This window comes from Sorex araneus, chromosome 10, assembly GCF_027595985.1.
Source record: "Sorex araneus isolate mSorAra2 chromosome 10, mSorAra2.pri, whole genome shotgun sequence".
Lineage (NCBI taxonomy): Eukaryota > Metazoa > Chordata > Mammalia > Eulipotyphla > Soricidae > Sorex > Sorex araneus.
In genome coordinates this window covers 58,415,422-58,443,265 of record NC_073311.1, presented here as the reverse complement: position 1 = coordinate 58,443,265, position 27,844 = coordinate 58,415,422, and the positions used below count along the sequence as shown (strand labels likewise).

Here is a 27,844-nt window from a genome sequence, read left to right as displayed (position 1 = left end):
CTTTATCCTAGGAGGTCGAGGAAAGTGACACCTCTAAGGATTGGCAGATGTAACTATATGGTTAGCTATTTTAAATATTTAAAACCAGTTCTCACATTATAAGGTTTTCAGGTGTGCCTAGGGTAATAGGTTATTCAGATCTATTAATATGGCATTTCCCTTTCACTTCGGGCTCCTGTCTTCAAGATTACAAAATATTGATACCTGGGACATAAAGTAGCTTGGAAGTCTACCTGAGCTTTCAGATAAAAGCTTACTCATGTTTAAAACACAAATAAATACTAAAAAACATAAAGACTACTTGGGCTGGGTTTGTAGTACAGTGGGTACAGCACTTGCTTGAATGCTGCTGACCCCAGTTTGGCCCCTGGCATTATAAATGTCTTGTGAGATCCAACAGGAGTGATCCCTGAGCACAGAGCCAGGAGTAAGCCCTGAGCACTGCTGGGTATGGTCTTCCCCCTTAAAAAATAAAAGACCACTATATTAGGATTAATCAGTATCAATACATAAGTCAACTTAGCAAAAATGATCTATTTTAGTTTGGATAGTCAATCATTTATACATAAGTTATAAAGCATGTAATCATTCTTAAATTATTTTCTAGAATTATTCAAATTTTTGTGATAATTGATAGCAGTAAAAAATACTATTTGGGAGTTGTAAAAAACTAAAGAACGCTGAGGGGGCGAGTGCACTCGCGGGCACTCGCGGGCTCTCCGGGCGGCTGTGCCTCACCGCCCACGTTCGGTGCTCTGGATCGGGAGTGTGTGGACTGGACCGGGACAGCCGGTGGTCAAGGACAGGCGAAGGAAGAACGAGGACCAAGCTGGTTGCTGATTAGTTACCGTTTATTCAATCTTCAATCTTTCTCATCTCCCGCACTCCCAGCTCCGGCCTCTCTCTGCATCTACTCCTCAACTCTGCTTCTCCCTGGCTTCTCCCTCTCCTCCTCCTTGTCTCTCCCACCTTGCCCTCCAGGCTACTACCAGCCAGGTAGCCAAATCAACATAAGAAAGCCCTTCCTGAGGGCAGGGCACTCCAAAGCCCTTCCTCACTCTTAAGGTTTTTTTCTTTTCCTTAGTCCAGGAACTTATTAACATCTCAATACTAGTTATTTTTGTATGGACATAGCAAGGGATACATTGAGGCCTGCAAGGCAGCTCTCCTGGCAACATCTTGCCACAGGCTCAGACCACAGCACTCAGGCCAGATTAATCATTCCTCACCCTAGCAGGGTCCAAATCTAGTATCACTGTTTGGATCATGACAGCATTTGTCCATGATAAAGCTCTTAACTTATAGTTAAGCATTAGGCACTTTGGCCAGGCCCATCTCGATGCCAGGGTAGCACACAACTCACCGCTTGCCCTGGGTCCTTCTTGTCCCACGTTGGGACCGTGCTTTGGGGGTGCTAGGAAGTAAGGGCAGCTGAGGCTTAGGTCAAGAGAACAGATGCCCTGGAGGAAAATATCAAGTAGAGTCAAATGACTCCCAGGTTACAAAAGCATAGCATTTGTTAAGTCTTCCCGTGTCCATACAAAAAGGACTTGCTCTGAATAAACTATGCAAAGGACTCAAGGAGAAGAGAAAAACATTATTTACAAGTCAACAGAACACCAAGAAAGAAGCTACAAATAAACAAAGAGGAATAGGAGCACTGTAACGGGAGTAACCCAATAAACCTAAACTACTGAGGCTATGTTATCCTACAGGGAGTAGAATTTAAAAGCTGTTTTATTATTTGATGTAAGCAACTACCTTTATGGTGTTTATGGTCAACATTACAACAATCTAAGAGAAAGGCAAGTAACAGAAATTATTCAGTTTCCTTCAAATCACTATTTACTACACAACTGGCTATTTCTAAAGTTGTTTTCTGTATGTATTGCTTTGCAGATGTAGTCAAATAAAAAAATTCATCAGACCATTTTCACATTTTCCCTACTCTAATTAATCTGAATAGCAGTTAAAGATTTTTTTTTTTATTTTATATACATTTCTTTAAACAGAACCAATCTTGGCTAGACAATGTGCACCTTATTGCTGGCCAAATAGCAATATTCTATTTAATCTGTCATTGGTTCATTAGTAATTTTAAAAGGATAATTATTAATTAAAATCTTGGGAACTCCGTAGATCAGAGCAACAGCACAGTGGGTAGGGCATTTGCCTTGCACGTGGCTTACCCAGCTTCAATCCCTGGCTCCTCATCTTGCTCCCCCGAAACTCACTAAAAGTGATCCCTGCACAGACAGCTAGGAGAAAACCCTGAGCAACACTGGGTATGGCCCCCAAACAAAATAAAAACAAAACCAAAAATCCTGGAAATTCTTGGCAACTGTGCTGCTCTTACCTGCACTAGCTGTGGGAGATATTCCAGTAGTTCATCATTCAAGAGCTTGTCTAGTTGTTGCACGGCCACTTTACGAATGTCTTGATCTGGAAAACTAATAAAAAATCAAGATGTCTATTAATCTGTTAAAGGCAAGAAATTATGTGTGGGAAATGTCAGGCCAACAGAATGAATTATATCCCTGGTGCATAAAATAAAGTTATCACACAATTGATTAAGATGATTTTCAGCACCAAATAATTAGTCTTCTGTTCTCTGTATCTGTTATATTCTATACTAGGGAGGCTGTTCAATCACATTTTGGAAACTTAGGTAAGTCAGATCTTTGCCTGCCAGATTTCTCATTTATCAAGTGCACATCATAAGAGATCTAAAGTCTTTTCTAGAAGAGAATGAAAATATTTGTTTCTTATTTAGCTATGCATTTTTCAGGTAAATTATTACCAGTTGGAGGCCTCGTGGTTTAATGGATTAGAAACAGGATACACTACACTTTTGGTTAGATCATAATGAAAACCAGAAATCTAAGAATCTTATAATAAATAAACAAATATAATTTAATAAGGCTTAATGTCACGAGACTGTGAAGTTCTGGAGAGTAACTGTGCTTTATTCATTGCACATATCTGCTATGTAATTTAGCATCATAGAGACACAATAAATATTATTACTGGCTTCAAGTTATAAAGGTATGTAGCATTTGAAGCCCAATACCAAAGACAATTTATTCTTAAGCGGGCTCTCCAGGTTGACATCAACCTGCTCAATCCAACGAATTCATCTCAATTATCTCCATGCCTGGAGATCATCTGGACACCATACTGCCTTGATGTGACTAGATAAAACAAGGGATAGGGCTAAAAGCAATTCATTTTAAGTAAAATCTTATGCGAAGAAGATTAATATGCATAATTGAAAACTTGAAGAAACTACTGATAGTAACTCACAAGAAAACTATTAAAAATATAAATGAACAAAAACCCTTGGGGCTGGTGTGATAGTTTAGCGGGTAGAGCATTTGCCTTGCCAGCAACTGAGCCAGGTTGTCCCCAGCATCCTAAACGGTACCCCAAGCACCATCAAGAGTAATTCTTGAGTGCAGAGCCAGGAATAACTCCTGAGCATCACTGGGGGTGAACCAATAAGCCAAAAATTTAAAAAAATGTAAAATATCCATGAAAATCCCTTTGGGTTGGAATAACTGAGCTTTGCAGCCTGTCAGCAGAGAATTAAGGTGAATTGAAGACTTGCTTCCGATACTGCACTCAGAAAACTAGACAGCCTTTAATGGGTGGCTTCTTTTCAGTCTATCGGATTACTGAACCGAGTATTACTCAGTATCTCTCAACTGGCCCTGATCCTTTGAAATACAATGCTCAAACAGGTTTTATAATTTTCTTCATTCCAAATCTAGTCATTCAAAAAGTCATCATTTAAGAATTCATCAAGTACTTCTCCAATAACTTTTCCCTTTGAACATCTGAGCAACGAAGCCTGGAGAGAACCATAATCTAGAGACACATCTCATGAAGTACTGTTAAGGTCAAAAGATTTCAACATAGCATCCAGCACAGATGGAGAGCAGAAAGAGCGCAATAAAATGTGCAGCCAGAAGAAAGCCAGCTTGTTTCAGCACATGATGACTTTATTTTCTCCTAACTAAATGTGATAGACTCTAATTTATTGCTCTCAATTACTGAGTCATTTGTCTAAGCTTATTGACATCAAGGTCATTTTGAGGACAGTTTGAAGTCCTAGAGGGAATAGTTACTTGGTGCAATTTGTTGCCTAAGCGATGATTTAACTAGTATGCTTAGGAGTTCTTGAGTGCCTCTTTTTGTCTTACCAAAATGATCATGAAAAAGCCAAAGGATAGAAAACAAACATGAGAAAACATAAAACTCTTTAGAGAGTACGGTTTATTTATTATTTGCTTTTAATTATTAAATGTACATTCCATGAAAGCAGACTTTTTGGGAGTATCTGATTTGTTCATGGTTGCATCCTCACTGTCTGCTTATTTGTTTAAAAGAGTGTCCAAACTGAACTAATGATCCTTTTACCTAAAACATCTCTACTGCATACTTTCTCCTTACAGTCTGTATTTTCTTTCTCTGGACACATAGGATTAAACTTTTAAGAGTTCTAGTTTGCCCACTTTGGGGTATTTTTTATTAAATATTTCCCTTTAATAATTAGATTATAAATTAACTGAATTAACTCATCTAAATTCCATTAAAGTGAATTAGCTATACTATATTCACCTTCTAAATAAAAAAAATTCAAGTATCAGTTTAGCTTGGAAGCTATTCCCACCACATTCTAGCCTTAGGTATAGGTTCTTACAACCCTCCCAATGGAATTCTGTGTTTGTGTTTGATTAAGGGAAGGCTTATTCATTTATCACTCCCTCATATAAATAGCTACATACAAATTGTAAGACTCCTAATTAGTTTTTAATATATTAACACCAAATTAAAAATATTAAGTCACTGTGATTAATATAGTTGAGTTTCAGGTGTACAATATTCCAACACCAATCCCACCACCAATGTTAACTTCTCTTCACCTTAATCCCCACTTTTCCCCGACTCCCCAGTCCTCCTCCTTAACAGTTTTCTATGTGAAAGTTTTATTGGGTGCAAAAAGTTTTTTCTAAATATTTATTCAACAAATTATTCATCTCCATGTGAATAATAAATTCATTGTCGATAACAGTAAGGAACTCAAATCAGATGACCTTTAAGACTGAACATCATCGTGTGAAAAACAAGCGTCATATTTTTGAATTGATCTGGAATATTCTTTTCACATAAAGCCCAAGTAGGTCTCCCTGCCTCTGAGGAATTTTTGCTTAATACCTTTTCAAGGCCTTGAACTCAGGCATAGATCAATGGACAAATATGTTCGGCACACCTTGGCATTTCTACCCTGTGATGTTGTCTGAAACTATTTAAACATTCTTTTGGCATATAGTTGATGGCATTTCATGCCCAGTAACTTGTTCCTCAATGAGGTGAGGGCTACTCATATTAGTTCTCTGACTGTGGTGTGATATTTACAGACTGAAATGTCATATGTAACAAAAAAAATGCAATCTATTTTGAATTTCCTTAGCCAGGTTATTGTTCTTTGCAGTTACCTCATTGCCCAAAAAATATATATAATTATTGTCAATAACAGACCAGGAGAAAAATCCATAGAGAATCTGCTAACATTCGAACTACTAATTACCATAGGCATGAAAATTACACCTTGAGTCCGGGAAAGAACCAAAGGTTTCTTTAGAAGATATTCATACTGATATCAATTAGGTCTTCACTTATTTACATTGGTCAAAACCTTGCTTATAATCAGTTATGAAATACATAACTTACAATACAAAAGAATATACAAATTTCTGTTTTCAGATGTTAAAAAGATATAAAGTCAGTAAAGTTTTATTATTTGTGGTGGGAAATAATGTAAGATTAAAGAAATTTCATTTATAATAAAAACATTTAATTAGGCATAAGAGGAATCTGGGTTAAATAACCATGCTTAGTTTTGTTTTGTGTGGGGGCCACACCCAGCAGTGCTCAGGACTTACTCTTGGCTCTGAACTTAGGGATCAATCCTGGCTAGCCGGGCTTGAGGATCACACGGGATGTGAGGTTTGAACCTGGGTCTGCTGCCTGCATTACCCACTGTACTATTGCTCCAACCCCAATAACCACCTTTAGAAAGTTGTTTATTGCTTTTGAAATGTCCAAGTTCCTTTCCCACACCCATTATAAGCTCAATTCTGTTGACAAAATCTCCAGTTCTGGTATCTTTGGCTATTTATTGTCTTTTTACTATGTTCTTTTATATTCCATATTTAAGAGAAAGATTTTTCATTTGACTGCAGAGTTGGTAAACCTATGCACACACAGATGAATAAAGCTAAACTTCTGAAAGTTTATAAAATTGCAAATACATAGAAAGTTGATGTTTTTTTTAAAAAAGGTATATTAAAATTAATCATATTAATAATTCTATACTAATGCACTTTAAAAATTTACATTAAATAGATGCACTGTAGCACTGTCGTCCTGTTGTTCATCGATTTGCTTGAGTGGGCACCAGTAATGTCTCCATTGTGAGACTTGTTACTGTTTTTGCTATATTGAATATGTCATGGGTAGCTTGACAGGCTCTGCCACATGAAATAGATAAGTCCTATAAATACAAAATTTAGTAAAAGAGAGTAGGGGATAATTAAAATTTAAAGAAAAGTCTAAATAGGCCTTACATAGCATAAAAGTGTATTTTATCCTAAAAAATTAATATTGACTTTATGTTAGGAAATATTGTATTGTAGATAATGCTTAAACATATGAATTAATAAGTTAAATGTTTAATTAAAAATCTCTGTAGATGTAAAAAAAATTACCAAAATAGACATGTAAACTAGAGTCTATAGATGAATAATTAATTACTGAAAAGTTTAAAACCCTTAGCAAGTTAGGAATAAACAAACAAACCATTCTTGATCTAATAGGGACAACTATAAGCACCAAGAGTTAAGTGCCATACTTAGTAACAAATTGCTGAGAAGTTTGTCTTGCCTTTTAAAGACTCTTTTTTAATCTGGCAAATCTGATTTCAGGTTATGAATTGCCTAAACTGTTGACTGTCCATAAAGCTTTGTATTGATACTTCAAATTCGAATGATAGTCTATCCAGAAAGACTATTCTTGGTGGGGTGTTCAATTCATTGAGGTTTTTTGTTTTGTTTTTAAATTCTATACCATCATTTTCCTCTGGCATCTCATTTGATAGATCTCCTCTCAACCTATGGGCTTTACTTTGTATGTGAATTCCTTTTCGATCATGTTGCAGTCAGTCATCTGTCTCTCTCTTTGCCTTTTGTCATTCTGAGTACAACGTGCCTTAGAGTTTTTCTCTTTGGGTCTATTTTCGCTGGATCCCCTTAGTTCTTTTGGATTTGGACTCCTCACCTCTGGAAAATTCTTACTTACGATTTCTTTAGTGGTTTTTCACAGAATTTTCCTTTCTATTCCTTAATGATACATAGTTTTCTAGAACTCATCCCATAGTTTTCTGATATGCTGTTCATTTCTTTTTTTTTTTTTTAACTTTCCCCTAGATTCCGTGTTTTCTAGAGTCTTCCACTATCTCTTCTTGGAGCTTACTGATCTTTTCCTCAGCTGTCTGCTGAGACCTTTTACTGAGTTATTTTTTATTTTTTTTTACTATCACCTACACTACTCTTCATTTTTCATTGTAGCTTTCTTATTTCTGTTCTTATACATGTCTTATGCTTTGCCATCTACCTGTGCTGCCACTTCCTTGAATTCATTGAGCATTTGCAACGTGGTGGCACTGAATTCATTCTCAGAGCGTTTTCAGAGCTAGTTGATGCTGGTGGAGCCTGCCTGGCTTGTATTTTCACCCACTGAGTTTGGTGGGTTTCTCTGCAGTTTCCCCATTCCGTTTCCTGGGCTTTTGCTCTGCTGAGAGTGAATTTTTGTAGTTAGCATGGCAGAGCCTGGCAAGCTACCCGTGGCGTACTCGATATGCCAAAAACAGTAACAACAAGTCTCACAATGGAGATGTTACTGGTGCCGGCTCGAGCAAATCGATGAACAACGGGATGACAGTGCTACAGTGCTACAGACCTTCTGGAAATCTCTGAGGGATTAGGTTGTGTATTGGTATTTTTCTTACCTGCTGGTCATCACCCAGTAACTGGTGGTATACGTGTATGCAGTGTGAGGTGCTATGAGCAGAGCTGTTGTGGTCCTGTGGTTCAGGATACAGCAACAATCAACAAAATGATGGTTTTGGGGAGTGGGTGTTGGCCTGGAAGATTGAATGAGCAAACAGAGGAGCAAGCAGAAGGTCTTATATGTGGAGGTGGACAGGACGAGCTGGAGAAGTCAGCCTCAAATATCCACTGAAGTAACTTTGTTACCTAATTGGTTTCCAGGCATGTCTGAATATAGAATCTAAAGCAGAATAGCAGACTAGCTTACTCTTCAGTTTTATGAGTTTCATAAGCAAGGATTCTATTTATTCAGGGTTTAGTTACCTCTATATTGCACAATTGAGGCTCTGGGAACCATAAAGAGAAATAGTGCCACAGTGAAGGTAAATATATCTTTGTAAGGGATTTGCTAAAATTGCACATGGTCCATTGTTAAGGAGGAGCATGAGACACAAAGGAAAAATGAAGAGCAACATTATAAAAGTTAATAAAAGAAATCAAAGATGTGACTTTTGTTTGTTTTGTTTATGGACCACACCTGGGTTCTCAGGTGTTACTCTTGTCTCTGCACTAGGAATTATCTTGGTGGTGCTTGTAGACCATATGGAATAACAGGGATTGAACCTGGGTCAGCTGCATGCAATGGAAGCACTTTTCCTACTCTACAATCACTCCAGCCCCTAAGATGTGACTTTTAAAGGGTGAAAAACATTAAGTAAAATCAGAGGCAACTTTGACATATACAATGTTTAATGTTTTAGTGTAATAACAGCGTTATAGTTTGTCAACACACCCGTTTAGAATCAGTGAATGGATTAAATTGGAATGGTAATCTTTCCACAGGCAGGAAACATAAGACGGTGATAGAAACTGGTTAGATTTTGCTGCATAAGAAAGGGTCTCTCTTCTTATCTCTCTGTCTTTCTCTTTTAAACTCTTAAAATTGTAGAAGATTACTGAGTTTTTGTTTATGTGGAATAAATGCATGTGTGTTTATACATATATACATACACATATATAGATATATAATTATGATACCAGCAATAAGACAGGATATTAAAGAAATATTAACTCATTCAAACTAAGGTTAATAAACTCATTAAATATTATCATGAAGGATATATGTCTTTGAGACATGCCTATTTTCAGTAACAAAATATTTAATAAGAGGAGATACTATTTTACATTTTTGTGACTCTCTTTAATGTCCGACTAATAGAAGACAGCTGGATTCTTCTGTCTGCTTTTGCTGCAATAGTTCACATCACGTAACTTCTGGAAAACTCCACTCTGCATTCATGAGTGAGTCCATGTGACAAGGCAAATGGCATCTTAGAATTATTATGGAAATAGCCCTGACTTTGCAGCTCTCCTATTAGCATCTCAGGGACTGCAGACTTCATTCTGGGAATATCTGGGGTACAACATAGTTTTGGCATGTGTTACTTTTTATGAGTCAGTAAGTCAAGAAATCAGCATGTGTGGCTGTTTTCCAGATATACATTAACTTATGTTTACCCTGAAAAACAAATTGGTTTGGAAGTCAACTTCACTGTATTCATAGTTGGGAATTGTCACTGCCCAACTCTTCCCTAGAGATTTATAAGTTCCCTCATTTCAGAGGCTAGAGGAATATCAAAGAGCTTTATGTCAACTTCACCAGGCCACTCATATGGTGAAGTGAAATTCCAACAAAAAATATATATCAACTTTTTTCATTTGACTTGCTCATTTTCGTCATTTCTACTTCATCCTTCTCTCCTCCTGTAATCCTTTTTTCACTTTTCCTCTTTTTTTCTAGTTTGGAAAGTGATATTGAGTCAATATCTTATTCAAAGAACTTTTGAAATGATGGGTGAAAGCTAAATGCATTCTAACAAATGTTGACCTTTTGAAAAAAGGCAACTTTGAGTAAACTGAAAAGCAAAGAAATCTCAGATCAAATTTAAGTGTAACAGAAATGTCAGATCTCAGAATGCACAGTGAGAATTCATGTGCAATGCCATGAGGCTATTCACAGCTAAAAGTGCCAACGTCAAGTTAGAAAATTAGAAACCATCAGAGGTACAGAACTGTTTCTCCAACAGGATTTCAGTTTGATGACACACTTAGCATTAGCTTGGAAGAAAAATGTCAATATGAATATTTTGGCTATTTGTCTAGTACTAAAACTGATCAGATGAGACAGAATTGTTTTTCTATTGAAAGAGAATCAAGATTCCTTAAGATGATTGTAAACCTCTAGTAAATAATTCGTGTCCCTTCAGGGATTTTCACATGATTAAAGAATATCAGAACTCAAGGAAGCTTGAACACCTGCTTCCTCAATTTCCTGAATATGCCAGTGAAGAAAGGGGAACTTAAGAGAAGTTGAGTTGTTTGCTCAAGGCCATTTTTTGAAGGCCTTGAAGCTAGAATCCAAATATGCATATTGCGAGGCCAGTAGATTTTGGTCTTTTATATTCTTTTTGTTTGGGGGCCACACTTGATCGTTTGCTCAATGCTTACTTCTAGCTCTGTGCTCAGGCATCACTCAGGCTATGCTCAAAGTCTCATATGCCATTTCAGGATCAAACTCAGGTCTGAGCACATAAGATAAGCACTCTACATATCACAGGCCAGACCAGTAGATTTTACAGAGAGCTCCTAGAAAAAGCTTTTAATCTTTTGACTATTATATATGCTTGTATAAAATTCAAAAGACTAACTTGGATATATTATTTGTTTTAGTGTAGAGTAAATAGATCAATAGAAACAATAAATAGTGAACAATGTAATTTGTCTAATTGAACTGGAATATCGGCCAAGATATGAGCCAGAAGAAATTGAAATAAATATGGGATCCAGAGAGACTTAAACACAGACATATTTCCTGAATGTATAGTAAAATTACTTGCATATAGAATTGGGGAGCAACAATATAATCAGGCTTTAAATTAAAATTATTATCTATAATTCAAAACTAGTTATTGACTTTGTTCTCAACTTAGTCACACTTGAATTTTACGTATAGACTAACATAAAAAAAGGCATTACATATAAAGCAGCAGAGAATCTCTTGCCCCTGCGCCTGGCTGTCTTACCCAGAGCCGCTCTGAGGGGGTGGGCTCCAGCTTCCCTCCCCGCCCTGAGCAGAGCTCTCAATGGCTGAAGACCTCCAGAGCCTAGCCACAGCCATGCTCAAGGCCCCTCTCCATACGTTCGGACGAATCTCATGCACGAAGGTACCATCAGAGGAACCCAGGTGTGGGAGACCAGGGGCTGAGACCTCAATCCTGCTCAGATTGGGACTGGGCCTCTTCTGCCCAGATTCCCCATTTTCCAGTAGCTAGATGGTCACACCCAGGGACTGCCCCTAGCACAGTAATCCCACCAAGGTCCAACATCCAGAGACTATAAAACCAAAATCCCGGACATCTTATGGCCTAGTTCTCCCCCTGGAAGAGCCTGGCAAGCTACTGAGAGTTTCCTGTCCACATGGGAGAGCCTCAAAAACTCCCTATGGTGTATTCATATGCCAAAACCAGTAACAATGATAGATCTCATTCCCCTGACCCTGATAGAACCTCCAGTGCGGCATTGGAAAGGACGAGTAAAGAGAGGCTTCTAAAATCTCAGGGCTAGGACGAATGGAGACATTACTAAGACCGCTTGAGAAATTTGATGATCAACGGGATGATGATGATGATGGTGATGATGATGATGATGATGATGATGATGATGATGATGATAATGATGATGATGACGACGACATATAAAGCATTAAAACCAATGCATGGTTTATGTTAGGATGCTTATTAAACATGCCAGTATGATATTTAAGAGAAAAAGTAAGAGACTTAGAATCTAAGCAGGAACTCAGTATCTCAAACGATGTCTCTTCTTTTCTCTGACTATAGAAAACTTAGAGAAGTTTTTATATCCTTGGCCTAGTTCTTACATTTCTATGGGCAATATGCAAACTGGGTGGAGTCTCCATCTTTAAAAAAGAAAATGTGAGGGGCTGGAGTGATAGCACAGCGGGTAGGGCGTTTGCCTTGCACGCAGTGGACCCGGGTTCCATTCCCAGCATCCCATATGGTCCCCTGACACGGTCAGGGGTAATTCCTGAGTGCAGAGCCAGAAGTGACCCCTGAGCATCGCTGGGTGTGACCCAAAAAGCAAAAAAAAAGAAAATCTCTCCTTTGATCATGAGCTCTCTAAATGCAGTCATTATAAATACACCTCAAAGTTCCATAATCTCATAATCTGAATATGTCTCAAATTCAATTACAGGGCTTTTATATAATCAGTTTGTCATTTAATATACTCCATCCCATCAATGGCCAACATCCGGAGGCTATAAAACCAAGCTACCGGAAGTGCTCGACCAAACGACATCTAATAGCCTAGTTCTTGGAGAACCTGACAAGCTATCGAGAGTCTATTGCCTACTTGGAAGAGTCTGGCAAGCTCCCCGTGGCATATTCATATCCAAAATACAATAACAGATATATATAGAAAGAGGGCACTACATATATATATATATATATATATATATATACATGTATATGTATATATATGTATGAGAGAGTCTCTTGCCCACACGTCTGGCTGTCTTCCCCAGGGCCCCTGGGAGGGGATGGGCTCCAGCTTCCCTCCCCACCCTGAGCAGAGCTTCTGGCGGCCTAAGACCACCGGAACCTAGCTACAGCCATGATGGAGGCCCCTCTCCACATGTTCAAATGGGCCTCATGCATGAAGGTACCGGCAGAGGAACCCAGGTGTGTGTAATCCCATCAACAGCCAACATCCAGAGAGAGACTTAAAAGCAAGCTCTCAAAGCACAGATATCTTTAGCCTACTTCTCCCTCTGGCAAGCTTCTGAGAGTTTCCTGCCCACATAGGACAGCCTTGCAAGCTTCCCATGGTGTATTCATATGCAAAATCCAGTAACAAACTGGATCTCATTCCCCTGACCCTGAAGAGCCCCCAGTGCAACATCATTAGGAGGGCCGAGTCGAGATGAACTTCTAAAATCTCAGGGAAGGGACGAAATGAGATGTTACTGAGCCCGCCCAAGAAATTGGTGATTAACGAGATTCGTGATTTGTGACATATATATATGTATATATACATATATATACACATATATATACGTATATATGTATATATATGTAAGTACCTCCTCAGAGAGCCTGGCAAGATACCAAGAGTATCCCTCCCGCACAGCAGAGCCTGGCAAGCTATCCGTGGTGTATTGGATATGCCAAAAACAGTAACAGTAGGTCTCATTCCCCTGACCCTGAAAGAGCCTCCAATCGTTGGGAAAGTCGAGTAAGGAGAGGCTGCTAAAATCTCAAGGCTGAGTGTAATAGAGACGGTACTGGTGCCCACTCAAGTAAATCGACAAACAACGGGATGACAGTGATACAGTGGTACTATATAAATCACATTCATTCTTATGTTTGTGAATATACGTACATAATATGCACATACATATATACATATACAATTGATGAACAATGAGGTGACAGTGCTACAGTGCTTTTAAAACACCTTTTAAATGAATAACTCCAGAATGCCACTCTTTTCTAGTTCTTCTCCACCCCACTGTCACTTTTCCAAATTTCCTTTCCCAGCTCCCCTTGCTCAGTGCTGCCTTTAAAATGTCACCACTCCCACAGGCTCTATCCTTTCTCTCTCTCTGTACTTCTGTATGGAGTCACAATATACTTCTACTTCTGTGCTTCGAATTCCAAGGAAAAAACTCACATTTCGCTTTAAACATCTGATTTCTATTCTTCAAATCTTTCTATAAACAACTGTATCTCAGACCTATTATCCTAGTTGTCCTATGGGTCTTAATGCAGCATTTTTGAAACATAACTCTCCAGGTTTCACTACCCAGAAAAATCTGTAATGTTTTCTTGGTGAGTGATGTAATTACCACTTGCCTCACTCAGAAATCTTATCTAGTCTTTCTTTCTCACTCTCCTCTAAAATGTTTCTCAAATCTATGCTGTGGATCTCTCTTCATGCTTAGATCAAGCCCAGCCATTTTTCAAGTGTACTATTTCAATACTTGGCATATCACTAGTATCCTTGATCTCATTCTCTCTTTATCACTTTTTTTTTACAGTTCATTTTTCATCTTGATGCCAGAATTATTTTTGTTTAGCATAAGTGTGATTTTATGACCCCCATTCTTAAAATATCAAGATGTATAGTAATAAGACTCTAGTATCTCTTGGTTCAGGAAACTCAAAACAATCTTAACGAAACTTCCCTTTCCAAAGTTGTCTTCCAGTATAATTTCCTTCTAATATTAAATTAGATTACTCACGTCTGTCTAAACCATCACAACTAGGTACATACATATTAGTCTTTCCTCCTGAATGCCACTTCCTGTCTTCTTTTTTCAAGAAAGTTATAGGATATTTCAAGTTGGAATTTAATTCCTTTTTAAATTTTCCTGACTTTCTCTGGAAGAATTTGCCTTTCTTTAGAGTACACAAAGAGCTACATGTCCTGATTCTTGTACAGAGCCTAGTTTCTTAAAGGTGGTTTGCAACCCCGTATGGAGTTGCATAACAGAATATGGGAATCAAGAAAAATTGGGCAGCAGTAAAGGGTTCCCAAATATGCAGTACCTAAGCCTGAATTCAAGATCAAACACATAAATAACCCAAGGTGTTTCTGGCAGTGTTTGCCCATGACGCATTTCTTAGGTAAAAAAAAATTACAACTGGAAAAAGTTTAAGAAGCCTTCATCTAGAATACAGTGTGTAGTTAACTCTAGCCTATGTATTTTGCTCTAAATTGCATGTTTTTTTATAGACACTAACTATGACTTATTCTCCTGTCTCTTTGATTCATTGCACGTCTATTTACAGGTACACACATTATTACTCAACAAATAAATGGAAAAGATACACCAACATCCATCACTTAATTATTTAGTAAAATGTGGAAGTAATAACTGTCTCCCCTTTCTTATTCCATGCCGCCTATTTACAATGCAATGTCTTTTGTAAAAAATAACAATAAAAACTGTAGTACTTTGGTGGTTCCTGGAGCATTTTCCCCAAGGAAATTGATTTTGGAAACCTGGGAGACTGGCTGTTACATATTGCTCTTCATCCTGCAAAACAATAATTTTACATCACGTGGGATGGTTAGCTCTGGCATCTTGTCAATCTTTTCTTCCAGTTTCTGATGTAATCCTTTGATGCCAACTCAGAGTTGCTATTTTTAAATGAATGCTTTCCTCAGACGGCCTTTTAATTCGGCGGGTAATTTCTGCTTGTTATTAGCAGTCAAATAGTTGCACCTATGCATCAGGGTTCAAGAAAAATCACAACCATCTGCCAAGAACCACAGACCTTAGCCCTTAGTCTCAATTTTTGACAGCACTGTCTTCTCCAGTGGAAGAATCTACGCACAAATGAGCACACTGCTGGCATGCTCAGTGGAAATATTAACACTCTGTGGCCCATAGTCAGTAAATGAAATCTCAACACGTCTCCTCTGCTAAATATAAACCCAATGGAGGTGGTGACTTTTGGGGCATAATTATGTAAACAGAAATGTTAATACTTATTCAAGGTGGAGAGGGAGTATACCAGTTCTCAAGAGGTACCACCACCGTAGAGAAAGAGTACTCCAAGGAGAAAAACATAATCTCTGCAAAACTCATTCTGACAACTCAGTTAACAAGCACATACTGTTTGTTCTCAGAAAACTCAGCTGCTAGAATTTAGAAAATTTGAAAGGCTCATTTCTGGAAACAGCTTGTCCTCAAGTTTTTTAATAGTTCAGCTCATGGAGTGGGAGTCACAGAATGAGTAGAATGAAAATTCTCCAGCCTTCCTTGTGGCCCTCTTTGGGACATAAGGATGAAAAGGTGTAGGATAACATAGCCTCAGGTAGCTTAGGCTTATTGGGTTACTCCCTTCACAGTGCTCCATTCCTCTGTGTTTATTTGTAACTTCTTTCTTTGCATTCTGTTGACTTGGAAATATTGTTTTTCTCTTCTCCTTGAGTCCATTGCATAGTTTACACAGGAAGATAGTATGCTTTACTAACCTGGGAGTCATTTGACTCTACACAATTTTTTCTCCTGGGCATCTGTTCTCACCATCTAAGCCTCAGCTGCCCTAACTTCCTAGCACCCCTAAAGGCAGGGTCCCAATAAGGGATGGGATGGACCCAGGGCCCTGGCATCAAGATGGGCCTGGCCAAAGTGCCTAATGCTTAACTATAAGTTAAGAGCTTGGTCATGGACAAATGTTGTTATGATCCAAACAGTGATAACTAGATTCGACCCTTTCTAGTGTTAGGAATGATTAATCTGGCCTGAGTGCTGTAGTCTGAGTCTGTGGCAAGATGTTGCCAGGAGAGCTGCCTTGCAAGCCTCAATGTATCTCTTGCTATGTCCATACAAAAATAACTAGTATTAGGATGTTAATGAGTGTCTGGACTAAGAAAAGGAGAAAAACCCCTTAAGAGGTATTTTGCCTATTGGCAGTAGGGAAGGGCTTTGGAATGCCCCTAGGTTGTGTTCCCTTTGAACCTGGCAGCCCTCAGGAGGAGCTTTCTTATGTTGATTTTGCTACCTGGATGTGTATAGCCTAGGGGCAAGGGGGAGAGAGACAAAGAGGGAAGGGAGAGAGGGAGAGAGAGATAGAGAGAGAGAGAGAGAGAGGGCTGTGGGGGCTGTGGTAGAGAGAGAGAGAGGGAGAGAGAGAGAGAGAGAGAGAGAGAGAGAGAGAAAGAGAGAGAGAGAGAGAGAGAGAGAGAGAGAGAGAGAGAGAGAGAACAAGAGAGAACAAGAGAGAACGGAGCTAGGAAGGAGTGCGGGAGATGAGAAAGATGGAAGATTGAAAGATTGAATAAACGGTAACTAATCAGCAACCAGCTTGGTCCTCATTCTTCCTTCGCCAACGGCCGTCCCTATCCAGCCCATACACAGCGGTTCCAGAGCACCAAACACAGGTAGTGATACAGACCCCCCGTCAGGCTGAGAGGCCAGTCTGTTCTGGCAGAGCTGCGACTGCGATTCTCTTAGACCCGACTCACGTCGGGAGTGGTTGCTCCATGCTGTGGCCAGCAGCCCACGGCGTTGTGATGCTCTGTAAGTCCTTGGTGCTCAGCTCCATCCCATCCTACGATGTCATTTCCTGTCCAGTTCCTGCCCCTAGACGTCTGGTTCCTCTGCTCTTTCACCCTTTGCTCCTCCCATCCCCCAAACCGAGAGCTCCATGGGTTCCAAGGTTCTGCCTTCTGAAGAGTTGAGTCTCTCTAAGGTGATGCCTGTTTTCTCCAGGGAAGTTTCTCAGTGAAACCCCTCACGGGGCGCTGTGCTCTGTTCAGTTTTTAGCGTGTTCTTGGTACCATAGAGCACTCAGTTCTTTCTTTCAGTCATCTTGGTCCCTTTTACATTAAGAAACTTAATCCTAAGAAACCTAAATTTCCACAAAGGTAAAATTGGAATAATACTACTCTTTTCACTCAGAAAATTGTCCTGGATATTAAAATAAGATATCACTAAGGGAAAGCTTTATATACTTTCTTCAGGCATTAAATGAATCAAACAACTTTTCACCATCTGTTTAGATAGAGAAGCTTACTATAAGCAGAATGATGCTTAGTTATCAGGGATCACAGAATATTGAAGTTTGGCCAACTAATTCCATTATTTTATAAGCAGAAAACTAACCAGTGTTATAAAGTTTATTCTGATACAATTTTGAAAATATTACATGGATATTATATAAAATAGTTGACATATTTAAATGCTTTGAAGTATAGGCTGAGGTACATCTTAACAAAATAAATTATCTACCAAACCCAAATGAATTTTTTAAAAGTTTTCTCCTTATAAAGTAAGTGTGCTTTTAGAGACATAGAAATTCAGAGACAAATTTAAAATAATTTTCTTTAAAATTTAAAGATATAATTCAAATGTCACATTATTTGCACATATAAAGTGCATAGTTTGAATAATTATACACTTAGTATATGAAAATTATATGCTTTATATGTGTATAGCACTGTAGCACTGTCTTCCTGTTGTTCATCGATTTGCTCGAGTGGGCGCCAGTAACATCTCCATTGTGAGACTTGTTGTTACTGTTTTTGGCATATTGAATATGCCACGGGGAGCTTGCCAGGCTCTCCGAGAGGGATGGAGGAATCAAACCCAGGTCGGCCGCATGCAAGGCAAATGTCCTACCCTCTGTGTTATGGCTCCAGTCCTACATGTGTATAATTTGAATAATAATTTACACATAAAAATATTAACATTGTTTTTTGAATATTCCAATGAGTTATGCAATTATTATCACTAAAAATATTAGATCCCATTAGTAATTATTCTCCACTTATCCCTCCACTAGTCTGAGGAAACTATTCACCCAATTTCTATATCCATATGCTTATTTGTTCTGCATATTTCATATCAACTGAATCATGTATAGGCAGTCTTGTGATGATAGGCTTTTTTCACTTAGCAAACTATATTCGTGTCATAACATAATAGAATTAATTACATTTTGTTATCAAAAACATTCCACTATACAGATAGACCAGATTTTATCAGTTCATTAGTTGATGGCATGAGTCATTTCTATATTTTTGACTACTATGAACAAACTTCTCTGGATATCTGTATATGAGTTTGGAGTAGATATGTTTTTATTTCATTTCATCTTGGGTATATACCTGAGTGGAAATGTAGTGTCATATATAATTCTATGTTTAATAATTTTAGGGGTAGGGTTGGGGCCATACCTGGCAGTGCCCAGGGCTTAATCCTGACTTTGCACTCAGGGATTACTTACTCTCAGCAGGGCTCAGAGGGCTATATGGGGTGCTGGATATTGAATCTGGGTTGGCCATGTGCCAAGAAAATGCCCTACCCGCTGTACTATCTCTTAAACTTTCTGTTTAATATTTGAAGATGTATGAAATAACTTTCCAAAGTTGCTACACATTCACATCAATCATCTTTGCTGACATCACTAATTTTCTTTTTTCATTATAATCAGCCTAGCGTGTGTGAAGTGGCATCTCATTTCCCTAGTGATTAGTATATCGAGTTACTTGTTTTCACACTCAGCTGTACTCAGGGCTACTCCTGGTGGTGCTCAGGGGACGACACAGAATCAAACCTGAACTTCACACATGAGAGTCAAGTGTTCTACCACTGAGCCATATCCCTGGTTCTGTTACATATTTTCATGTATATATTGGATATCCCTATGTTTTCTTTGGATAAATTTCTAATAAGATCTATAACAATTTAAAAATTGGATCGATGATTATTTATTGTTAAGGTTTAGGAATATTTACATATTCTGGATGCAGTTTGATTATCCAATACATGATTTGTATTCTCTTATTTCGTGTATTGCTACCTTTACTTGTGAACCATTTTTTTAGTTAGCTATCTTAAGAATGACAATTTATACTAATATAACAATTATACTAATATAGATAGCTCCTATTTGTACAAAAGACAGCTAGAATTTCACACAGACACACACACATAACAAATTTGAATATTTTGACAGATTTTAAAATTTAAATCATTAAAAAGGTAAGGAGTTTAGGGAAATGAGAAACTATCCTTATCTTTGTTTCAAAACACAAGCATGAATTGTGAATGAACACAATGAAACCAATCAATTGTTCATTGATTTTTTTCAGCATATCTTTACTTTATTAATTCACCCAATTGTACTAGGTGACATGACAAGTAAGGTAATAAAACATACCCTCAAAAATATTAGCATTTAGCTATTAGAATAAGGTAACAAGTAATCATAACAAATTTTAGAAAATAATGGGAATTATTATGTTTCAATTATTATTGAGCCCTTTGGAAACAGAAATACTACATAATCTGTTCTATTTTGGGCAGTTCTGGTCCGTTGTGAGAAAAAATACATATTTCAACATGTGGCATTTAAATCCACTGAAATAAAATGCAATTCATAAAGTAATACAGTTCTGAACAAGGCAGAGTGGTAAATTCTACTTGGCAAGGTCAAAGAAAGGTCACTGGAATGCCTTTAAAAAGGAAAATGCCCCAAATTTAACTACTACAAATTTTAGTTGTTACACTGGGCAAAATCTTTAATGTACAAAACACAAAAAACCATAGGATCCTAAGATAATTTATGAATTTGTTTCAAAGATTACAAAGAAATGTATAACTGCAAATGATGCAGTGAAACCCATTCTTGTCCCCTTTTTCACCCTTGCAGTTGAGTAAGGACACTTATCTTTAAATAAACTTCGGTAAATCAGGTATTTTTTTGTGGAAGAGGAGCTTGAACACAAATACCTGTGCTCAGAGCTTACTCCTGTATCTGTGCTCAAGGATCACTCCTGCTGGTGCTCAAAGGACCATTTTGGGGTACCAGGGATTGAACTGGGCCGCCATATGCAGGACATATACCCAGTTCCCTTTACTGTCTAGCCCCAGTCAATCAGTTTGAAGTTTGTGTTATCAGTCTCTTTCCCACATTTCACCTTCCCTCGGGACCTTGAGAGAGAACTCAAAATAGAACTGGATTGTACAAATCTTCTCTGGCTTTGGAGATCACAGACTTTCTTCACAGCACCAGTGAGCTGACGCTATCAAGACAGGCCTAAAATATCTTGTCTTGGCTTTGAATCTCAAACGGAAGCCAAGGAAGAGCTGCTTCTCCGTCAGCTGCCGCTGATTTCCACGTGCTTCTCCTAGCCCGGAAGGATCCAGACTCCACCTAATCCCCGCCCCCCCCACCCAACGCCAATGTATTGCATTCTCCAGGAAGAGCTGCAGAATGCATAAAAAGGGATTTTTAAATAATTGTATGCACATTTTAGGGTGTTTTGCTAATACTGGTGCAATTCAAGATAAAATACTGTCCCCCTTTTTTGTTTGTAGAGGTATGAGGAATATATTTTTTTCCTTTAAGTTTTGTTAATTTGGTAAGAACAGTAGAATATTTAAGAATCTACAGTCTCTTTTTCAACTATTGCAAACTAAAGTGCCTAAAGGGAACAAAGAGCGGGAGAGGGAAAGAGGGAAAGAGAAAAAGAGAGAGGGAGAGAGGGTAGGGGGAGAAAAAGAGATGACAGAGAAAGAAGAGAGAGAGAGAGAGAGAAGAGAGAGAGAGAGAGAGAGAGAGAGAGAGAGAGAGAGAGAGAGAGAGAGAGAGAGAGAGAGAGAGAGAAATTCCTGATTTACATGTAATACCCAAAGTTTTTAAACTTGGGAAGAAACAAAATAGTCAACGAAATAATCACCTAGCCCGATACTTTTCTCCCTTTGGACAAACGTTTCTCAATCAGCACTCTGCTTGTATGAAGTCTTACCTGAAAGTCAGAAGCCCAAGTGCCTCCAAAGGACGGGAAAATTTCCACCTTTTCAAAATGCCATGCATTTCGGAAATAGTTCCTTCATCCCATCCAGGGGCGCTGCCAAGTACCAAAGGTAGAGTGCAATTTTCCTGATTGCAGTAGAAGCGATAATACCATAAGTATCTTCTCTTTTCCTCGGAGAGCCTGCGAAGCCAGATGGGGGGCTGTCAGTGACTGGACGTTGCCATATTAACAAATGCGGCTGCGGACTCAGTACAAAACCTTCTTCAGGTTCTTTGCATTTGATTTTAGTTTGTTTTGGAAGATGAATCCTATATTTTCTCAGGGCAGTTTGATCAGGTCTTTCATGACCTTAGATCCTATTCATTTCATTCTTAGAAAAAAGTAAACCTTTAGATTATTCACATTTCTTGTTCATTCCTTTTCCTTCTTCTTTTTTTTCTGGGGGGGTGACATCTCCCAAGCAGTGCTAAGAGAATGTGGGGGCCACTCGTGGGGGTATTTGGTCAGCTGGCCCGATGGGTCACTAATGGGTCACCACTAGGGTCCACAGGCGCATTAGTAATGCTAAGGCCAGAGGTTAATCCCCGCTGTGCTTGGTTCTTGGGGGGTCATTTGGTTCTGGGGATGGAACTGAGGTCTAGTCACATGCCAGACATACCCCCCTCCTAAATGCTTCTCTCTGATTTTGCAACATTTTTTTTACAGTGTCATTTGGGTTGGCAAATTGCTGTCTCCTCTGGGGAAGGCCTATTTTATCAGGTACCCGTGGCATACTACTCAGAACTTTCACACTTTCCTTAGAAGTTGCCTTAGACCCACATGGGTCTATGAAGAAATGAGAAAACAATAAAGAAACTTTTATTCCTTTGTTATTTACTTTTTGTTTTATTGGTAGGGTACTGTGTGGTGCTGGGTATTGATCCAAGGTTAGCTGCATGCATAGCATGTACATTGCACCCTGCACTAACTATCTCTCCGGCCCCAAGAAATGGCATATTTTTGTTTGGTTTTGTTTTAAGGGCACACCCGGCAGTGTTCAGGGCTTATTTCTGGTGGTGCTCAGGAAATCAAATAGGGTACCAGGGATCAAACCTGATTTGACCATGTAGAAAGCAACTGCCCTACTAGCTGTGCTTTCTCTCCAGCCTCAAGAAAAGGCATATTTTAAAGATGCCATTCCTTTCTCTCAAGATTAATTCTGTCAGTCAGAAAAAAAAATAATCTTTGTTCTAAACTTCAAAATCAAGCACGCCCCAGCTTTAAGTATTTAGTTTGCTGAAAGTTTAGCATAGAAACACCAGTGGATCAGACTCCTTCAAATGCCCAAGTAGTTCTCCCTGGAGATCAGTTTCAAATAAAAAAGATCCATCCGTGAGTCCAGCCGTCCCTGGGCAGGGACAGCTGATAACGCGTTGCTTGCTCTCCAGAGGAAACATTCAGAAGCACACTTCACACGGGGGACAGTGTTCCTCGAGTGAAAATGACAGCTTCTGAGCACTGTCTTGCTAACTAATTTTTGTCACATCCAGAGAGTTCAGGGCTTCGTCCTGGCTTTGTGCTCAGGAATCACTCCAGGTATGATTCCATGTGGCTTCCTGGGGATTGAACAAAGGGTTAGGGAGTAGGGGCGCATGTAAGGCAAGCATCACACCCACTGTACTCTCTGTACAGCCCCATATTCTCGGATTTAGTTTGGTTTTCTTTAATTTCTCTTAGCAACTTTTTTTTTTTTACTTTTTGGTGTAGAGTTTTGCTATTGCAAATAGAATTTTTGAATAAAAATCTTTAATTTCAGTCGGAATACAGTTCCTTTTGTACATTTATTTCAAAAACCATGACTGTGCATAATCACATTATTTAAAAATAGAATAATTCGGGGCCGGAGTGATAGTATACCGTGGAAGGCCTTTTCCTTGCACACGGCTGATTGGGGTTCGATTCTCGGTATCCCATATGGTTTCCCCAGCACTGACAGCAGTGATTCCTGAATGCAGAGCCAGGAGTAACCCCTGTGCATTGCCAGCTGTGACCCAAAAAAAGTCAAAAAAAAAAGAAAGAAAGAAAAGGGAAATAGAACAATTCTTATTTTTTAACTGGAGCTTTTATTTCCAGAGTTTCTATTTCTCTGCTGAACTTCATCTGTTCAGTCTTTAAATCTACGAATGTGTTTATAATTAGGGGCTGGAGCCATAGTGCAACAGTGGGTAGAGAATTTGCCTGTGCTCAGCTGACCTGGGTTTGATTCTTGGCATCCTTTGTGGTCCCCCAAGCAATGCCAGAAGGAATTCCTGAGTGCAGAGCCAGGTGTAACCCCTGAGTATTGCCAGGTGTGCTCCCCAAAGCAAAAAAAAAATTATAATTATTGTATTGAAACAATTGCTAATTTAAATTTGGGGGGGGTGTAGAACTATTGACTGATTCCCCCTAAGTGAGGACTCTTTCTGATCTTCAAATGTCTTGCAGTCATTGATCATAAGCTGGACAATTAAAATGCTACATTAAGACACACTTAAGTTGTCCTACTGCAAATCTACATTTTAAAAATTGTTTGGGATATTGAATCTCTAGGGTTTTATTTTTTATTTTTTTAATTTTAATGGGACAGTTTTAATTACTAGCAAACCAACTGATCATTTTGAGACTTGTTACTATTTGTCAGGTTACAACTAATTAATCTTATCTTAAGCTAGACGATCCTTACTTCTCACAGGCCTCTTTCTTGTTTATTCATTGAATCTAAAGTATCCTGTGTTCTTCCTCTATGCTCAGGAATCACAGTCTGTTATGTCATCTTTTTTTAACTGTGTAATCTATATTCATTTCACATCTCTCTGTGGTGGTTCTGATTTCCAGCCTCTCAAAATCTATACCTGCTATAAAATAGCTCAGTACTCAGGTAAACATTAGGGGACCGACCCCTCCTAATATCTCGATTTCTGAGATACTGTTTTATAATCTTCCATGTTATGGTACTTAAATCCTGGCTGCCTTGACACCCTTAGATTCTGATATCTGCCCTTAAAAATAAAATCTCAACAAAGCATGCAGTCAGCTTCTTTGATTCTATCTCCTGGAGTCAAGGTGTAGGATCTGGCCCAGAACTAAAGCTACTTTATTCCTTGGCTCACCTGAAGATACGGCTGTTCAATATCTGAAAGCTATCATTTCATATCTATTTTTTGCATCATATTTCTTTAAGAAGAATTAGTCTGGCGATAAGTACATTCATGGCTGTACGTGAAAGTGTTTTTACATGTGCATATGAAGTTGTACATACACATATTTATGTTATACATACATATATAGCTATATGTATATTTGTATATTATATATGTATACTCTATATTTAGTGCATGTGTATGTATATAATATGCATATATAGAAATTTATATCTAATATAAACATTATTTTTTGTAGACATTAGGGTGTTTTAAAATTTTACAAATATTATAAATGCATTTTCACTGACTTTCATTGAGTTTGAACTTCCTGGCTCTGATTACATTTGATCAGTTTGAAAGAAGGAATAAATAAGTCACCAAATGATAAAGTGTGGTGCTTTGAAACTAAAGCTAATCTGATTGACTCACAACAAAAGTTTTTTATCACATGAAGGCTATTCTCCATCTGTTTTTCACAGTCCAGAATGAAATTGTGCTGTGCTGAACAATATTTGAGTGGGTTAAATAAAGGGAAATGGTGCTTATTTTGAGTGTAAATTATTCACTTAAAAAAGAAACTGGAATACAAAACGAATTAGAATTTAGTGGAGTTACTAAAATGTCACGAAAATTTAAAGGTAAGACCTCTACATTTTATTTCGATTGTTTTGTCTGTTTTTTGGGACACAGCCAGCTATGCTCAGGGTTTACTCCTGGTTCTACATTCAGGACTTACCCCTGGAGGACTCTGGGTGACCATATGGGGTGCTAGGGTTGGTCAAATGCGAGGCAAACACCTTACATGACATATTATCTCTCTTGCCCCAGGCCTCTACATTTAAAGGTAGTTCCTGTGTTCATTATTTTTGGCTTAAATTTACATAAAATCTCAAAGCATGGTACACTTTGCACATTAAAAACCTCTTATTGCATTTGGGATAGAGGAAGAACCATTATGACAGTGGTGGTTGGACGGGAACCCTCTGGACCAGGAACGTGTGCTGAAAGTGGGTCAAGGACCAAACATGATGGCCTCTCAGTGTCTGTACTGCAAATCACAGTGCCCAAAGGGTGGCGGAAAGAGAGAGAGAGGGAGAAATAGAGAGAGGGAGAGAGAGGGAGGAAGAGAGAGAGAGACAGAGATAGAGAGAAGAAAAGAAGGAAAGTGTCTGCCATAGAGACAGGCTTCAGAAGGGGAGATGGGGTGGTAGGAGGGATATAGGGGATGTTGGTAGTAGGAAATGTACGGAAATGTACACGGGTGGAGGAATGAATGGGTGCAGGAACATTGTATGACTGGTACCTTATCAAGAAAGTTTTGCGACTGCATTTCACAATGATTTCATAATAAAATAAATTTTTAGAAATTGAAAATAATAATAGAAATAAAAACTTCATTATAAATATAGTTATCTACTGGTATGTGACAGAACTGCTGATTGTAAGGGTTTTTATATTTGAGTAAGGAATGGAAAACAATGCTTCATCTAATTAAAGTGACATTAAGATACGGAGTTGTTGCTATTGTTATTTTCTCATTTAGGTCATATCCAGTGGTGCTGGGGGTTACTCCTGGAGATGGTGTGCTTGAGGGAAAAGGGGAAACGACCATTCAGTGTGGGGTTCAAACATGCAAAGCCTTTTTCTCTTAAGTCTTGTTTTTACCCTCTTTATTTTAACCCCTATCTACACACATTAAGAAAGGCAATCTGCTTTACACAGAGTCTATTGACTACATAATAATGTTTGTAGAAATGTCTGGAATAAAAGAATGTGTGGGAATCAGGACCTAACCAAGTTTGACATGTAAAATTAGCTATCACAGGAACTAGTAATTTACCTAAAATATTTAACATCTTCAGAGTTTTAATCTAATGTACTTACGGGAAAGATTAGTAAAAATATTAGGAAATTTTAGCAAATATCAAATGCTGATAAGCACTAACAAAAATTGTATGACAAATGAAAATGTAATCATACTCTTAAACCAAGAGTCACACCCAATGTGGTATTATGCAACTGAGTTTGGGGCCCACGCAATAAAATGGCCATAGTAAAAATTTCTGGATGCACAGGGGTCAAAAATTTCCAAGTTAACTGTGTCATACATTCAACCTGTTTCAGTCCCCTTGCCCGTGTTGAATTTCTCAATCAAAAGGGGTTTCTGGGGACTGGAGCGATAGCACAGTGGGTAGGGCATTTGCCTTGCACGCGGCCGACCCAGGTTCGAATCCCAGCATCCCATATGGTACCCTGAGCAGAGCCAGGGCTAATTCCTGAGTGCAGAGCCAGGAGTAACCCCTGTGCATCGCCGGGTGTGACCCAAAAAGCAAAAAAAAAAAAAAAAGACAAAAGGGGTTTCTGGTAGGAAAAATTTAAGAATCCTTTTACTGCATCATGTGAGTCATCCTGAGAAATATTTACAGGATCCTAGTGCAGTGGGTAAGATGACGTTTCTCGGAACCTGTGACTGTCATACTTGACCTAACATGACCTTGAGTGAAGCTGAAGCCCTGGAGACCCCAGAGATCCTCCAAGGAGTTGTGCTCATGTTGCTTGTGGGCAGACACAGGCCAAAGCCGAGAAGGATGGCGGAGGCAAACAGAAGCTGATTGGATAGCACTGTTCGGTGCTGGGGGGAGATGGTGGAGAAAGAATGCGATGACTGACAGTTTTGTTCTGTAGGTACCCGAATGCCCTGACCGCCAGTGAGGCAGGAGCGCTCTGTCAGGAATACGGGAGCCCCTTCCTTGCATGCCATCTCCTGCTAATACCTTAGTTCAAGATGCTGGAGAGATGGTACAGTGGGAAGGACACTTGCCTCGCACACGGCCAACCTGGGTTCCAACCCGACACCACTATGTGGTCCCCTGAGCCCTGCCAGGAGTGATTCTGAGCACAGAGCCAGAAACAAACCCTGAGCACTGCCAGAGGTGGCCCCCAAACAAACAGAAACAAACAAACAAACAATACAGTTTAAGTTTGGTTATGGCTCTCAGCTATTCTCACTGGCGCTGCTAACGACTCGGCCACGGCTTGGAGGCCAGGTCAGGCGCAGGGCCAGTGTCTAAACTCAGCACCTTCAGCCTCCATATTCTGGACCCTGCAGAAACCCAGTTCACTTGGGTCTAGCTTAGCCGTGGCAGGCACTCAACACTCAATGGGAGAACTCCTGCTCTCCTGCTCTGGCCTCTCTGCCACCAGCTGCCCTGCGTA

General features: G+C 38.9%; 1 protein-coding gene across 2 annotated transcripts in view; it reads right to left on the bottom strand.

The window, feature by feature from the left end:
• The window catches only part of PIK3C2G (phosphatidylinositol-4-phosphate 3-kinase catalytic subunit type 2 gamma), a 361,549-nt gene that overhangs the window by 220,851 nt on the left and 112,854 nt on the right, over positions 1–27,844 (bottom strand). For both annotated transcript variants that reach the window (XM_012933403.2, XM_004611287.3), the window contains 2 exons: positions 21,459–21,647; positions 2,357–2,450 (listed from right to left, as the gene is read on the bottom strand). In XM_012933403.2, the coding sequence (XP_012788857.2) occupies positions 2,357–2,450; positions 21,459–21,647 (283 nt within the window). The remainder of the gene's footprint in view (positions 1–2,356; positions 2,451–21,458; positions 21,648–27,844) is intronic.